This window comes from Platichthys flesus, chromosome 11 (assembly GCF_949316205.1).
Source record: "Platichthys flesus chromosome 11, fPlaFle2.1, whole genome shotgun sequence".
In the NCBI taxonomy this organism is placed as follows: domain Eukaryota; kingdom Metazoa; phylum Chordata; class Actinopteri; order Pleuronectiformes; family Pleuronectidae; genus Platichthys; species Platichthys flesus.
The window spans coordinates 8,859,683-8,875,287 of record NC_084955.1 but is presented as its reverse complement, the minus strand read 5'-3'; the positions used below and the strand labels follow the sequence as shown (position 1 = coordinate 8,875,287).

Sequence of the window (15,605 nt, the reverse complement as noted above, 5' to 3'; positions counted from 1 at the left end):
CGGTGCCAAAGTGTGTTTCGCCCCTGGGAGAGGCATGAACGTGGGTTGTGTATCTGCCAGCTCGAGTGCACATTAATCACCAGGTCCACCTAGGGCTGCTCTCATTCCCCTCTTTTTCCCTCGATAAGACGGTAAACTCCCCGACATTCCCTTCAGTCACATCCTGTGGTCTGCAGTTATCGCATAAACCTAGAAAAATAACAGTGCAATTTGTCATCCACACTGCTGCTACTCTGCAACGTATCCAGTAAACATCGTACATGGAGCTATCAGCTTCTGGAATTGCCACTGCCCTTGCTCAAAGTGATAATGACGCTGTGAATGTTTTAATGAAGTAAATAACTTAACTGCAACAGGGAGGGTCTGTTTGAAGGTCAGTATGTACTATGCAGTGTCTTAGTGAGTGAGTGGGGAAGAGTGTGTGTATGTGTGCGAAACACAAATGCCAAAGTCAGTCAACACACGAGGGGAGAGAGAGAAAGGATTGGACAGTTCTGCTTTATAGCCTTTCTGATCCCAGCCTGTTTAGGTGTGCTGAATTAGTAACCAGGCCTCAGCTCCACATCAGTTTCCTTACACAAGCGATACAGGACTAACTCTCTTTTCCATGTGTGCAAATTAAGCTTTAGATCAGTGATACTGTTTGACATTCTTGCACAGACAGGCAACCTTAAGCTGTATGAAACTCGTTGTGTATTTAAGGTCATAAACACACATACCAACAACTCTAAAGCCTTTTAGAAATCCTTTTAATTAGAAAAACCTTAATTCAACATGTTGCATGTCACACTGACAGGTTGGCAGTTTAACTGTTACTGACCTGTAACATTTCACTTGAAACACAGATATAATATATAAAATAAACACCTTTCACAGATGTTCAAATATTATTGAAGCAAGATTAACAATGAAGTTTACATTTCTTTTGCCTTGTAACTAAAGTATATACAATGTGTTTATCAGTGAGCTTTGGAGTTGTTGATTGGTTGATTAACTCGACGAAAAATCTTCTCAGATAAAAAAAACAAATAGGCTTTTCCCATTCCAATTTCCTACTTCTCCAAGTTCCAGTCCTCTGGTTATTGTATGTGACAGATTCATCAAAAAACAAAAGGCAAAGATCCATCCCAGAGGGCGTCCATCCAAAATCCACCCGAGCAGAGCTTGTACCGTGCAAAGCAGCAGAATGACTCCCATCACCCTTTATTTTCCAGAAAACACTATTGGAAGTTGGCAGGAGAGACACACAGCTCAGAAAACACTGCGTTCCCTTTTCTGCACTATGTAATGGAAACTGATGTGAAGTCAGGCTCACTATAGAAACTCTGTGTTAGGGTTGAATCCAAGGCCTGAGCAGGTGCTTCCCCAACACCCATAGGAGACACATTTCCTCCTGAGTGCTGGTCATCTGACCTCAACAGCACAGAATTAGAGGGGCCAAAGCTTCCCTGGAATATTTTTGCGAGGTGAAAGCCACCCGCACGCCCATCCACCCGCAGCAGGACGACTTCCACAGTGGCTGCCCTGTTCATGAGGGGAGGCAGGGGGGGAAGGAGGCATGGGGATTACTGAGGATGAGAAGTTTGGAGAGTGGGCAAGAGACAGCTTGTGGCTAAAGCAAGGTCATAAACAGGATCATTTATTTCTCAATCATGCTTTTGGGACAGATTAAGTAGTTTCATTAGACCAATTTTGTCCAGTGAAACTGCACTATATCAAACTGTTTCCCTGTTGACCTCTGTGCTGACATGTATGCCTCTAAATTTCCACTATGAAAAAAATAAGACTACATCAATCCACATCAAAGTCAAACATGAGAATAATACAGTGTTGCCATTAAAATTCCTTGGCCTCCTGTGAACATTCCTGCAAATCCAAAACTTCTGCTCCCATGCTGTAGGTAAAGGAAGTCACAGATTACATACAGCATACAGTGAGCAAGGTCACAGTGAACAAGCAGTTTAGTGCACATTGCCACAACAGGCCAGCAGCATTCGTGTAGCCCCTCTGTTATGGTAAATAGTCTGTATTTATATGCTTTAGAGAACAGTTTTGCAATTCACCCATTCACCCTTCACTCACACACTGGCGGAACTGCGGCATGGCAGTTTGGGGCTCAGTGTATTGCCCAAAGACACTTTGGCACACAGAATGGAGCAGCCTGGGATCGAACCACTTCTGGTTAGTGGATGACCCGCTCTTCATCCTGAGCCAAAGTCACCCCATATCTGTTAAAGGTTCGGCATGTTTATAGTTTTTCTCTCCACGAAAAAATGTACACTCTGCCGCACTTTCATGTTGTTTGAGTTATGTGGTTCTCTGGGCTTTGATGTGAGGCTATAAAAGCTTAAAGAGAGCAGCCAAGGCTGCATACTGCAGTGTATGCTGAAGCAGGATACTGAGGTCAGTGGTGATACACTGTTTAACAGGGTGAAGGTACCACTGATCAAAAAGCAGGGAAAACACTGAGAGTGAAAAGTGGTTGCAGGAAGAAACAGGCAAGTAAGGTCTTCAAATGTGAAGCATGAAGTGTATGCATTGAAAGAAGCCCAGTTGCCATTTCAACATGCCTCTGATATTTTGACATGTGACAGAAACTAAATAAAAGTGAATGTTAACGTTATCAAAGCCCTGTGCTTTTCCTTTGATAAGTTAAAATAGCCGATGCTTAAGACCTTTCGCAAGAGCTAATGGGGTCAGAATTAATTCGCAGCACTTTCACTGGTCAGGCTCATGGTTGAATCTTGTAACCACTTCAAGACTTTCTACTGTCTCATTTCCTAAAAAACACACCTTCAGTGTGTCACTGATACACTGTGTGTTGTTCATTAGGGATATATGAAAAGTTGCTTTGAATAGAATCTGTCAAATGAACGTTAGAGGCAATTTTTGTTTACAATGATTTAATGCTTGAGCATAAAAGTTTGTGCTTGAGCACAAACTTTGTGTTTACTGTGATTTTCAGTCTCGGTCTGCCGTCTTACCATACAGCGCTATGCGTCTTACCCAAAGTAATAACACTAGGGACCCATATGTTTCTGCGGAAAGTGTCATTGATGAGAAATAAGGGGAAAAAACAAAATTGAAACATTTCCAATTGATGTTGAGAATATATACTTATACTATAATTGTATTTCTAATGGCTAATTTTTGCCCTGGGATCAACTTGTGACTGAATGTTAGATCTGGAGGACAGGACCTCAGTCCTCTTATCCATTACAACAGGAACTAGACTTGGTTCAGGCCTCATTAAGCCAAACTCCGGTCACCCCAATCTCAGCATCATTAGCAGAGTTCAGGGCAGGGACAATGTTCATGTTGTTCTTTGAGTGTGAGACCGAAGAGAATGACCAGAATCCAAGTTAAAGAGGCCAAAGTTTATACAAGATAAAACTAACAAATGTGTTTAAGCTGATATGCACATGAAGACATTCCATTATATCACCTCATTGTGTATGAAACAGTGCTGGAAAACAGGCTTACGTTAAGATAACACCAACAGTCATTGCACAAGTGCAGCATAACAGTTTTTAGTTTAGATGTCTTTGTTGTTTTTTAGTGTCACCCAGTTGCTCATACATCTATTTGTCATCTCATGATGTGTAGAGCTTTACAATCAATTCCTGTACACTTAACTACACCATGCTCTGGATAATGGGTCGTGTTTTTCTATATCCATTCAGTGTTGTAATCGAATATGCTGTATTAAACTGTCTTTTGCAACATGTATCCTGTCTGACTGAACTGAATGAAACCTTTTACTTCGGCAGCAGACACAAAGGAAAACACGTTTTCATGAATTCTCTCACCTGGGACAAGGACCTGTAATTAAAGAAAGTGCATTATAACCAGGATAATGTTTAGTGATCTGGCTTCACTGATCCTATCATTGGCCGTCCTGATAACCTGTACTTACCTATAAGTAAGTCAACTGTCAACATTGTCAGCATTAAGTATAAACATGCATAGTTATTTATTCAGCCTTTTTCCTGATGATGAACAAATTATTATAAACATATAATGCAGATAAAAGAATGAAGTAAAGTCAGAAGTATGTGTGATGAGCCACAACTGGCAGAAATAATAAAGACATAAGAAGCTTTAGCTTTGTTGTTTTGTGCTGCAGTGATAGAACAAAAGTCAAAGCACAGACACTGTCAGGAACCCTGTCTGAATTATATTAGTTGTTGTATTCTTACTCATTGTGAAACTCTTATTTGTGTTTAAACCAGTGTGGACATATGAAGCATGGAACAGTCAAACAAATGATCTTATTTATAATGGGACCAGTTGCTCTTTATTATTGCTCTCCATATTAAAAAGTGTTGTATTGCCCTCAGGGTCCTGTAGATCGATGACTCAGGTTTTCCAGTGATCTACTTTGTCAGTTGAGCTGTTGACAGGTTTTGACCTGCTATCGGGAAGTTAACCTCTGAATCCCAGAGTGTTCGGATGAGGGGTGGTGGAGTAGCAGAGGCAGGAAGTAATTCTGCTGTGGAGATCACTTGTTTGTGTTTACAGCACATTGACACCGGCATGGACCTTTAACATCAGAAGCTCTCTTGACACCTGCATTACTGTGTGCATGGCACCGCTTTTTCATCCTGAGAGATCTGTTGGCACTAGCTAGAGAAAGTTCAAAGAATCTAACTCGGACATTTGAGTTCACAAATACAGGCGCTCCAGAGAATGACAGGAGGATCTCTTGGGTTCATGTCTGAGATTAGCTATATTGTCTCTTTCTCTCTCTCTCTCTCTCTCTCTCTCTCTCTCTCTCTCTCTCTCTCTCTCTCTCTCTCTCTCTCTCTCTCTCTCTCTCTCTCTCTCCCTCTCTCTCTCTCTCTCTCTCTCTCTTTCTCTCTCTCTCTCTCTCTCTCTCTCTCACACACACACACACATCACATTGTACTTCAATCTTGGGGAGGACACTCATTGGCATGAGACATTCTCTAGCCCCTGACTCTGTAACGCTATCCATCACATCTTAATGCATAATACCCTAACCCTAATTCTGATCATAAAAACAAGACCCTCAAACAGCCTAATGACAGTGTGTCAGAAAGTGGGAACCGGTCCAAATGTCCTCACATCCCCAAAATAGATTTATTCGTATTTATTTTAATGAAGATGTTCACTATGGTCCTCACAAAGGGTCTGTGCAAGTACACGCATACACACACACACACACACAAACACACACACGCGTACCAGAAATCTCGCGAGGTTTCCCACTGACGGCGAGATCTTCTCGATCTGTCATGGCTGCTGCGCGGAGGCTGAAGACATGTGCGGTTTCTCCGGCGGGGAAACACTCTGCCTCGGTCATCTTCCTGCACGGCTCAGGTGCTTACAGTGTGTTGTTACTGTGCCTCACAACATGGCGGAGTGAGGACCTGCTCCCCGTTGACTCCGCTGGGGAAACTGACCTGTTCTCTCATGCAGAGTTCAACGTGGTTAAAGCTGACGAAGCCTGGTCGCTGTGAAACCTGCAGTGTTAGTGTTTGTTATGGTGGACAATGTGCAGCTCTGCCAGATTCAGGGATAAGCTGAAACACTGCAGCTCATTGTGTAGAGATCAGAGTCAAATCTTACTTGCACTGAAAAAGCATCAGATACTTTAAATGCACCTAAGTTATTTATTCACAGAGAAGGAAGTCCTGCAGGGAAACGTTCACATGACCAGACTTTTAAGGACACTAGAGTTCACTCCAGTGGAAGTGTTTACATGAATGTTTGCTGCATTCAGGATAATGATCAACTGACTTATATTGTTATCATGTTATTCCTCCCAGTATTCTGCTGTTCTTTATTTTACACAGCATTTCCACTCTTCCTACAAGAGCTGTAAACCTTAAACATTACCCTAAAAGTTGTAATTCCTAGGTGCATGAAACCTTGCCATGCCATTAAAAGTTGAATACAAGCTTTTGGGTCAAACATGAGGATACATGATACAGTCTGATGGGTCATAGCCGATTTCCGGCAGCCACTGACCTCCACAGAATTTCTGGACATTCTCCGAAGTGGCTTTGTGTGGGAAATGTCTGTGCGAGAACCTCCGGGCTTTCTGCAGAGTTTTCACTGCCAAGTTTCTCCGCCAAATAAGAACAAAGCAGGAGATCCTTTGCAAGATTCACTGCGATTTGCTGTAAACAAAAACATGTGATCTCAGCAGCAGAATTAATACGTTATCCTGCCTCTGCCTGCTGCACCCCACCCCCCACCCGAACGCTCTCGAGGTTTCTGTGTTGTTGTGACCTTGAGCAGAGGATCACCCCCAGAGGTCATGTCTGAAAACAGCTTATGTCATTATCCTGGATTCATGGCCAATATAATCATCAATAGGTGGTGCTGTACTCTGTCTGCTTCTTTTTGTAGTCTACTGATTTTTTTTGTTCTCCTTGTCTAGGTGACACTGGGAGGGGACTGAGAGCCTGGGTTCGAGATGTAATGGCGCCAGATCTGGCCTTCAGCCACATCAAAGTTATTTACCCCACAGCCCCAGCTAGGTAAGTCTTCAGCTGGGCGAGGCAATTGCGTTGCCATTAACCTCAGAAGCTGCAGATTAAACTCCCCCTGATAAGTTGGATAGACAGTGTCATTGACCTGTAACTGATATGTTGACACAAATTTAATTTTCTTCAATGCTCCTTGTCATGAATGAGCTGTATTTTTTTCTGTATTTTCTGGAGAAAGCCAAAGTAGTAAGATCACTCCTCTCCTATGGTAAATTGACTTTTTCTGTATGTTTGGAACATTCATAGCACAAATCCAATTGGCTTTCAATATCATACACTGTTGACCTGTGCAGACTAGAGGAGGACCGAACCACTGACCTTATGGTCTATATCTCCTGAGCCACAGCCTGCTGACACAGTTCCTGTCAGTGTATATACCCGTCCAGTTAGCCTGAAATGAAGATGTAGAAATGTGGCTGACATCTGACCTTCCTGTTGATGCCATCAGGCCGTACACACCGATGAGAGGGGCTATGTCCACTGTCTGGTTTGACCGTCTCAAGATCTCGCGGGACTGCCCAGAGGACCTTGAGTCAATAGACGACATGTGCAGCACCTTAGGGTCCATCATCGAGGGCGAGGTCAACGCCGGGATCCACAAAGACAGGGTGGTCATTGGTATGGATCTAGTTTTGACTTCATGTGTGGTATGAATGCTTGTGTATTTTTTTTACCGATACTGATGGTAATTTAATACTTTAAAAATGGAAGCAGGGCCTACACGGTGCCAGAATAAATTTTTCTTTAAAGGGGACACATTATGAAAATTCCACTTTTGTAGTGCTTCTAGTTAATTTGGGTATCTGGCATGTCTACCGCCCCAAAAACTCTGGGAAAAAACAACTCCCGCGATTTGTTGTGGTTCCTCTATGTCAGAAGGGATACGCTAGAGTGCGTCGAATGGGATTACGACCGAATAAACGTCATAGTCACACAATGCCCATGTAGGGAGTCTCGCTACATAGCCTTGGACGAGCGAGCTAACGCTAGCCGGGCTCCACCGGCCCGGTTAGCTTGCGGCCGGTGGAGCCCGGCTAGCGTTAGCTCGCTGCTGCTACCCGTCAGACATTTAAGTGGCCGCATAAACAAGGGACCTCCGGGACACCTCTAGACGTTGACTTAACAGTGTGGAAGATGCCGCTGCTGCGCCAGCTCAAGCTCCCACTGCTCCCACTGCGGGGCTGCGCTGGGGAGCTGGGCCCCCCCAGCCTGTTTATTATGACCTCACAGTAGTGTGTGGCGGTACAGTTATTTCACAATAAATGCTAAATATCCACTGGACACAATGACTGACTGTACTGCATGTGCACCAGAGAATAGTGAGGATGCCATCTGTCAGCCTTTTACTCCCTCACTGTGTCTGTTTTCTCACACCCCTTCACTCTTACTGGATCCCTTTTCCTCGGTATTCTCCCACTTCTTTTACACACACACACACACACACACGCTCAGCCGATCTGAGCCTGGCTGTTCCTTACTCCCTCTGTCATGATATAAAATGAAGAATGCATCTCTCTCATCAGGTTACAGTGTCCTTTCATATGCTGCCAACAGAGAATAAAACAGGATTTTCGGTAGGAATTCTAAGGTCCTCAAAAGCTTTTAGTCTCAAATATTCTGCTTATCAAATTCACATATAAATAACAATAAAACGGATCAAGCAGTATTTACACGGCTGATGCAATTCAAGAGTTCCCACAAGAAACAAATAGGAGGCTATTGAGTGTTTTGATGTCCGCGAGTGATGGCTGCACTATAAGTGGAAACCAGTGGGAAAAGGGTTAACCTCCCAACTCAGAAATGTATAACTATTGAGGCACAGCCGTTGGAGGGGGGGTGGGTGGGTGAAAGACTTGACTCGAGACAAAGTGAAAAAACACATGCTCCTGGGAAACTGCTGAAATATTATCTTACTAAATCATAACATTTTGTCATTAACTATAAATACTCAGTGCTGGAAAAATGTTGCAGCGTGTACCCAGAGTCCATTTCCCCAGCTGACGGACTGACAAGCGGCAAAAGTTTCCATGGAAAAGGTTTTTTGAGGAGGCTGGCTGCAGGCTGCAGTGCTGTTGTGTTTCAGTGTGCAGAGGTGAGGGAACCTCATACACACACACACACACACTGCAGGCCTGCTTAGCTCAATATGACAAATGCTGTGCTTCATGTTGATGATGTGGAAATAATTTTTGATTTATGGTTAAACTCTTTTCTTATTGCACGTTGTCTGCTTCAACACATTAATGGATAGATCCCTTTTAAATTTTTTGAGAACTGTAATAAAAAACGTGAGTTTGACGTACAGTTTGTACATGTACGATAATTAATGTACGGTTATATGACTGTTGGACCCGTTTACTATTTACTACTATAGTGTTTTTCCAATTTGTTGTAACATGGGCCTTACTTTCATAGTTTTGACCATCATAACTTTAAACTATGATTACATTTTAATTAATGAGTTAATCCTTAAGATCCTGGGGCAGCTACCTAGAGGTTCAATGTTTTCATCCCCGTCTGCTCCAATCAACATTGCTGAAGTGTCCTTGGGCAAGACACTGAAATCCCCAAATGGCCCCTGACGCCTCTGCTGGCAGTGAATGAATGTTGAAGTAATAGAAAAAAACACTGTGTATAGAGGCCCTGTATGAATGTGTGTGTGTGAATGTGACTTGTAATGAAAAGAAAACTTTGAGTGGTCAACATGAGCAGAAAAAGCGCTTTATAAATACAATTCATTATGACTTAGCTCTGGGAACAGAGACCTATTCATAGTCAAAAGACACAAGCAGATTATAAAGTTTTCCTTTTAACGTGTTGACGAAGAATGGAAATATATTTAGAGGGTCAAGCCTTTGCCTCCACTGTCCAAACAAAATGTGGCATTTACAATGTTTTAAACAATAGTAAACCATTTGATTTTTATGTGGCTCTCAAAAGCTTTCACATCTGTATCTCTTAAAAGTCAAAACCAATCTCACTGGTCTCTGTCTGAGTCTAATATTCCATCTTGACATTGTAACATCCTTAATTTTACCTTGAATATATCTCTGCTGATGTTTTGAGCATAACAAAGCATTTCTCTTGTGCTGGCAAGGTACTATGTCTGGAGATAAGACTGGCTATACAGAATCTCCAGCAGCTATTTACTGACACTTGTGTTGATGTTAAATGCCATGAGCAAATTGATGATGCCTGCTTGTGTGATGGTGGTGAGCTGAATACTTATGTGTTACAATTTGTTGAGTTAAAATCAAAGCAAACTAAGTGCGCTTTTAGATGTAGCAGACTTGTGTGTGTGTGTGTGTGGCAGAGACCGGCATAGTTTACTGAAGAGTGGACTTCAACACCAAGTTTGTGCTTTTTCCATTTCACACACGTTTGTACATCTATGTTACTGAGGACACTCATTGGCATAATGCATTCCTTACTCACCTACCCTAACTGTTAACACTAAACTGGTCCCTAAAATCAAGTCTTAATCCTCAAACAGTCCATTAAAAGTGGGTCAGAAAGTGGAGACCGGCCCAAATCTTCTCACTTTCCCAAAATATCCTCACTTCGTAGTTTGTAGGTTCAAAATGGTCCTCACAGATATAGCTGTACAAGTGCACACACACTCACACAAAGAGGGGCGACTTCAGTAAACATATTGCTGCAGGTCATTTTCATTTTTGGACCAATTTGTCCTGGCATGTGAATTCCACCTCTTCTTCATCTCTTCACCCCCTCTCTTTTCTCTCTTTTCACTTGCCTTCATTCGTCAACCCTCTGACAGGATGATGGGTACTTGCACACTTTCCCAGATGTACACAGTGTGCCCAGATGTACCCAGATGTGTGAGATTAAGGACAGATTCATGAACAACTGCTAATTCCAAGAGGGAAAAAGAAGCTGAAACTGTGGAACTGTGGAGTCTTATCCATCTTAATGTCTTTTTAAGAGAGGTATTTTCCACCTTTCTGAGAAAGCTGCTGTTACCCATATGTTTATGATACTTAGTGTTACACAGAATTAAATCTGCTCCCAGACTTTCGGTTGATGCTTCTACTGATGCTGCAATGAATTCTATTTTTTTTGTGCCTAATTAAAGGTGGATTCTCCATGGGCGGAGCCATGGCGCTCCATCTGGCGTGTCGGTACCACCCTGATGTAGCAGGAGTTTTCGCTCTATCCAGCTTTCTCAACAAGGACTCTGTCAATTTTCAGGTACATCAGCAGTAATGGTTGTGAAAGTGAAAAATCTCATTCTATATAATATGGGTTCAAAAATATATTAAAGAACATTAGTATTTCTAAAGAAATTACACTTTTGGCTCAATGCAATCGAACAGCCCTGCTGTTTAATTGTGTTATTGTTTAGTGGATGTATGTAGGTGCATGTCTCAATCTATTTTTTTCCTTTAATCGCTGTGAACCAAATTGGCTTCAGAATTGTTGAGTTGTATTGTATGGGTTATTAGTATAACCAACTCTGAAGTTCCTCTCAGGTCTACGGAGCTTTTGAGTGTCTTTGACCTCATTGTTTTGTTTTGACACACAGTTTTATAGTTTTGCTTCACTCTTTACGCTCACATCAAGTTTAGAGTTTACATTAATTAGGGACAGCTGAATCGGGTGCCTGGTTACATTTTAAAATGTTGGAGCAAACTTGGAAAGATGCATAACTGGAGTGGGTGTGGGAATCCTCTGCCTAGACACAAGAGTACAGCACTGAGTGGTTTGTCATATCAATATTCAGGGTTAAACAAGGACAACAATTCCACAAATCACAAATCCACCCACCACAACTTGATCTGGATGATTAAACCTGGTTAATCAATGTTAAACCTGAGCGCTGCTATTCTACATACACACAAGGTATGTTATAGTTGTGCTCAACTGCTCACTTTAAGAGCTAATTAGTCGTAAGGCAGATGCTGCGTGGCAAGAACACCTTCTCTGACTTGACTCTTGACCTGTAAATCCATGTTGCAGGAAGTCAGGCTGATATTTCAGATGCTTGTCGTGAGCAGAGGGCTCTGTTGAAACTAAGGCATTTTGTTTCACACCAGATGTGTTGGAAAACTTGAGAAGTTACATCCACTCATGCCATAGCTAGCAAGCTTGATGGTAAAACAAGACAAAACTTTTCGGTCTATGTAATTTTATTTTGAGTATATTTGTCTCCACAACCATCTGCCATCCCCCAGGAATGTGCGACCCCCAGGTTGAGAATAACTGCATAGGACAGCTGATATCTTTAGAGCAGCGCCATGAGAAAAACATATGAAAAGAAATATATTTGTTTTCCTTTTTATATTTCGTGAATACAGTTGGAATGCCAGCTCTTCACAAGATCTCTTGGCTGCCCCCTTGTGAAATGCTCTAAGAAGTGCAGGCCGTCAGTCAAGCTGTTAGTTTCTTCTTTCAGCTCAATTTTCAAAAGCTGGAATTAATGACTGCAACTGAAGAGCGTCGTGGTCATCGACCACAGGGATATTTCTTACTAGCTTTCTTAACCCATAATGCATTGGTATCATTCTGTTCTTGCATGATTTTCAAAATATCATTCTGGCTGTTATTGTTGCATGCAGGCTCAGATGTGAAGTGTGTCCTTTTAGGTGATTATCGTGAGCCACTTGTTCAGGGATGTTACTTATTGCAGGTCTGATGTCAGTTTGTGCATCTGCTATCTGTTTAGGCTGGATGGTGACAGCCGGGGCTGGTTGAGCTTCACTTGTGATGTTTTCATCACCATTAAATGGGACAAAATGTTCTGCATAAGGATTCAGTCCACTTGTTCTCGGAGCTCTGTTCCTTTCAAAATCAGAGTTTATTCCACCAGATGTTTTACAACCACACTTTTATTTCCAGCACGTGAAGTTTTGCATTTACTGCAGCCAGTTCGGTTTCCAGAGCAAATTGTTCTTTTCCCCTCCTTAGTTCCTCCTCTTTGGCTTCCAATAAATGTTTCCTTTTTAATGCAGCCATGTGATCCATTAGTGCTGCCTTATCAGCCTCCGCTTGTATCATCGCAGCTGAGGTGGATGATGCTCTGGATACCTGAGAATGTGGTCTGGAGAGATTCCACTTTGATCACGAGATGATTGAACCACCGTCCTCAGGGTTTAACAGAAACCACACTTTGCTTGTCAGGGCGTTCATAATTTTAATGTAATTTCATAAAAATACAAGATAACAACCAAGAAAATAAATATTTACTCAATATTACAAACTTTAGAATAGCCCCAGCCTCTAACCCACTGCATGTTGCATATTGAGTGAATTGCTGCACTGTAGACTGATGTGAACAAAACAAAGCAGGGGTAATTTATTATGTCATTGTCAAGCTCTGGTTCATGTAGTATTAGTCATTGGGTGATAATTGTCAATATTGCAGATGTAGGATGTATTTAATTTGCCGTGTGTCCATTTCATAACTTACAGGACTTATAGGGGTCGGCTGCTAATGTCTGGATGTCAGATATTAAGGACCTTCAGAGTCCAAACCTTAATGGATCAGAGCTGTTTTGGCAGCATATTTAGGACCAACAGAATGCTAGGTAGTGGTAGTCATAATGTTTTGCCTCATCAGCGTAGGCAGTAATGTTAATAATGAAGTTACATATTATTAATATTATCCTGCACCTGTAAGCCTGAGCAGCCCTGGGTTGCGGACCTAATCAGTACAAACAATATTGATGAAGATTTGCCACAATACTGATGTTTTTTTTCTATCCGACTTTGGTGCATGGTGAAGGCTGTGGAGGAGCGGCTCAGAGCAGGACTATCGCTGCCCGAGTTGATCCAGTGCCATGGGACCAAGGATGAGCTGGTGCTTCATCAGTGGGGAGAGGACACATCCATGCTGCTGAAGAAGGCTGGCATGACCACTACCTTCCACTCCTTTCCAGGCCTTAATCATCAGCTCTCCCAGCCTGAAATGGAGCTGCTGAGAGGCTGGATCCTCAACAAGCTTCCTCCTACCACCTCTGCTGACTCCCAGAGCTAGTGATTTTACCTAATGTATACTGCAGCTCTCAATACCTTTACACAAAGACATTTGAAGAAGCCACACAGTAAGAACCCAATGTGTGTTTTCTGTATGGAGTGTATCTTAATAATTTGTTCATCAGCTGAGATGGATGTCGGTTAACTAATAAAGAGGCTTTATGTTTTTATTAATAGGTACATATCTACAATTTGACAGATGCTGTAAATATCTGTCCCAACATCCATTTAAGTAAATTTAATTATACGTTTATCAAGGGTAGGTTTGGCAAATATTTTATTTTTAACTAGTTTGAAATCCTTTTCATGTCCAGATAGCTTTAATAAATGAAGTTGTCTGAAAATAAGGCAGTGTCTGTGGCATTTCTTGCAGGAGTGTAATAAAAAAAACAAATCATTTCATTCAAACCAAATCAAATGTTTTACTGGTCTACCTGTCTACCATTAACCGACCTGCCTGTGAATCCAGCCCGTAAGCTACACTGCATGAGGCTTCACAAGTTTACAACTTTACAAGTTTCTGAACGTTGAAGCCCGTTTCTGTCTATTATTGATAGTGGGCCAGTCACTGACACTGACTCTGCTGACCCCCCCCCCCCCCACCCTCGCACATAATTTATAACACTACATTATTGGCACTACCACCAATCTTTGCACCTTAAAACCGCACACAACACATTTACTGTATATATTATTTTTTCGATATTGTTGTTTTTTATATTGATGTTTATATTGCTCTATATTGTTGTTTTTATATTGTTGTTTGTAAAGTGCACCAACCACACCAAGGCAATTTCCTGTATGTGAAAATATACAAGGCAATAAAAAGAATTCTGATTCTGATTCTGATTCTGATTCAGTCTTGGCCCATATGGTGCCAGGATGTATAAGATGACAACTCTGCTTTAATACTGGTTGCATGCTTTCCCACTGACTGCAGGGCACTGTTTGCCTGTTTATTCACATTTTATTAATAGTGAACATTAGACATGTTCAAATTGAACTAAATTCAGACTTTACTTCATCAGGCCATTAATAATACATATGTCAAGTGTGAAGCTGATAAGATGAACAGTTAGTGAGCTATACATTCACATACAGTCAGACAGACATTTGTAGAGTTAGTAAGTATATGGAGTGGTTATTTACAGAAAAATAGGAATTAAGAGTATTTAGAATGAACATGTACTTTGTTTCACACAAAGCAAAAGACAGGCGAGCTGTCAGTGCAATAGGAGATGGAGAACAAGGGCAATTATGTAGTCCTGAATTATTAGTTAACTATTTGTTGAATCAGATTTACTGAAAATATATCAATCCTCTCTTTAGGATGATCGTGACTCTGTAGGTTGTTTTTTTTTCTTTGTTTGGACTATGTGTTGGAAAGCTTATGAAAACCCTGATTTTACTGAGTCCCTCGCCAACTTCTGAGAAAAGAAATAGTCAGTAATGGACAACTGCCCTCATTTTACACACATCACTAGATCCAAATCTATTTTTACATTTCAAGTCAACGTTTTCCACATGTGCAAATTCTCAGTGTGAAACCTCTGGAGAAGACATCTCAATACTTAAACACAAGTATTTCAACCACATAGTAATTCATGCCATTCTTCGACATAATAAAATATCTTTTCCATATTTAGCATGCGCTCCTTCCAGTTCAGGGCAGAGAACTACAGATGATGAAGGAAACACTTCCTGATTGACTGCAGACCATTGTCATTTGGGGATGATAATCCAGTTCAAATTCAGGTTTCATGTACACAAAACATAATGTCCCCTATTTGTCCTCTCAGATATTAGGTCTATTAATCATGCCCAATTACTTCCGCCCCCCTCCTGTTTTTGTTGTATAATTTAGTGAATTTCCCCATTGCAGGAATTCTTAACTTTCGATGGAAACTATGGCTGTAGCAGTTACCATCACATTCGATTAAAGGCCGGTGCTTAATGACAGACAGCAGCCACATCATTGCACAAGCACAACCTCAGACTTTGAACTGATACCCACTTTATCTCCGTCTCATTAATGTCTCATTCTTATTTTGACATTAACACCATGGCTGATTCAATAAGGAAACTAAAATTACT

General features: G+C 41.6%; 1 protein-coding gene across 2 annotated transcripts; it reads left to right on the top strand.

Moving 5' to 3' along the window:
- Positions 1-5,214: 5,214 nt before the first annotated feature.
- On the top strand, positions 5,215-13,858 carry lyplal1 (lysophospholipase like 1). Of its 2 annotated transcripts, XR_009923858.1 has the most exons (6): positions 5,238-5,343; positions 6,410-6,509; positions 6,967-7,136; positions 8,471-8,610; positions 10,297-10,465; positions 10,612-10,727. XR_009923858.1 is itself a non-coding variant. In XM_062399672.1 (5 exons), exons 1-5 carry the CDS (start codon positions 5,259-5,261, stop codon positions 13,510-13,512), a joined length of 723 nt encoding a protein of 240 aa, XP_062255656.1. In that variant the 5' UTR covers positions 5,215-5,258; the 3' UTR covers positions 13,513-13,858. The 2 variants fall into 2 exon arrangements, 1 of the variants encoding a protein (XP_062255656.1); XM_062399672.1 differs by lacking the exons at positions 8,471-8,610; positions 10,297-10,465 and adding an exon at positions 13,261-13,858 and having other exon boundaries at positions 5,215-5,343.
- The last annotated feature ends 1,747 nt before the right edge of the window (positions 13,859-15,605 follow it).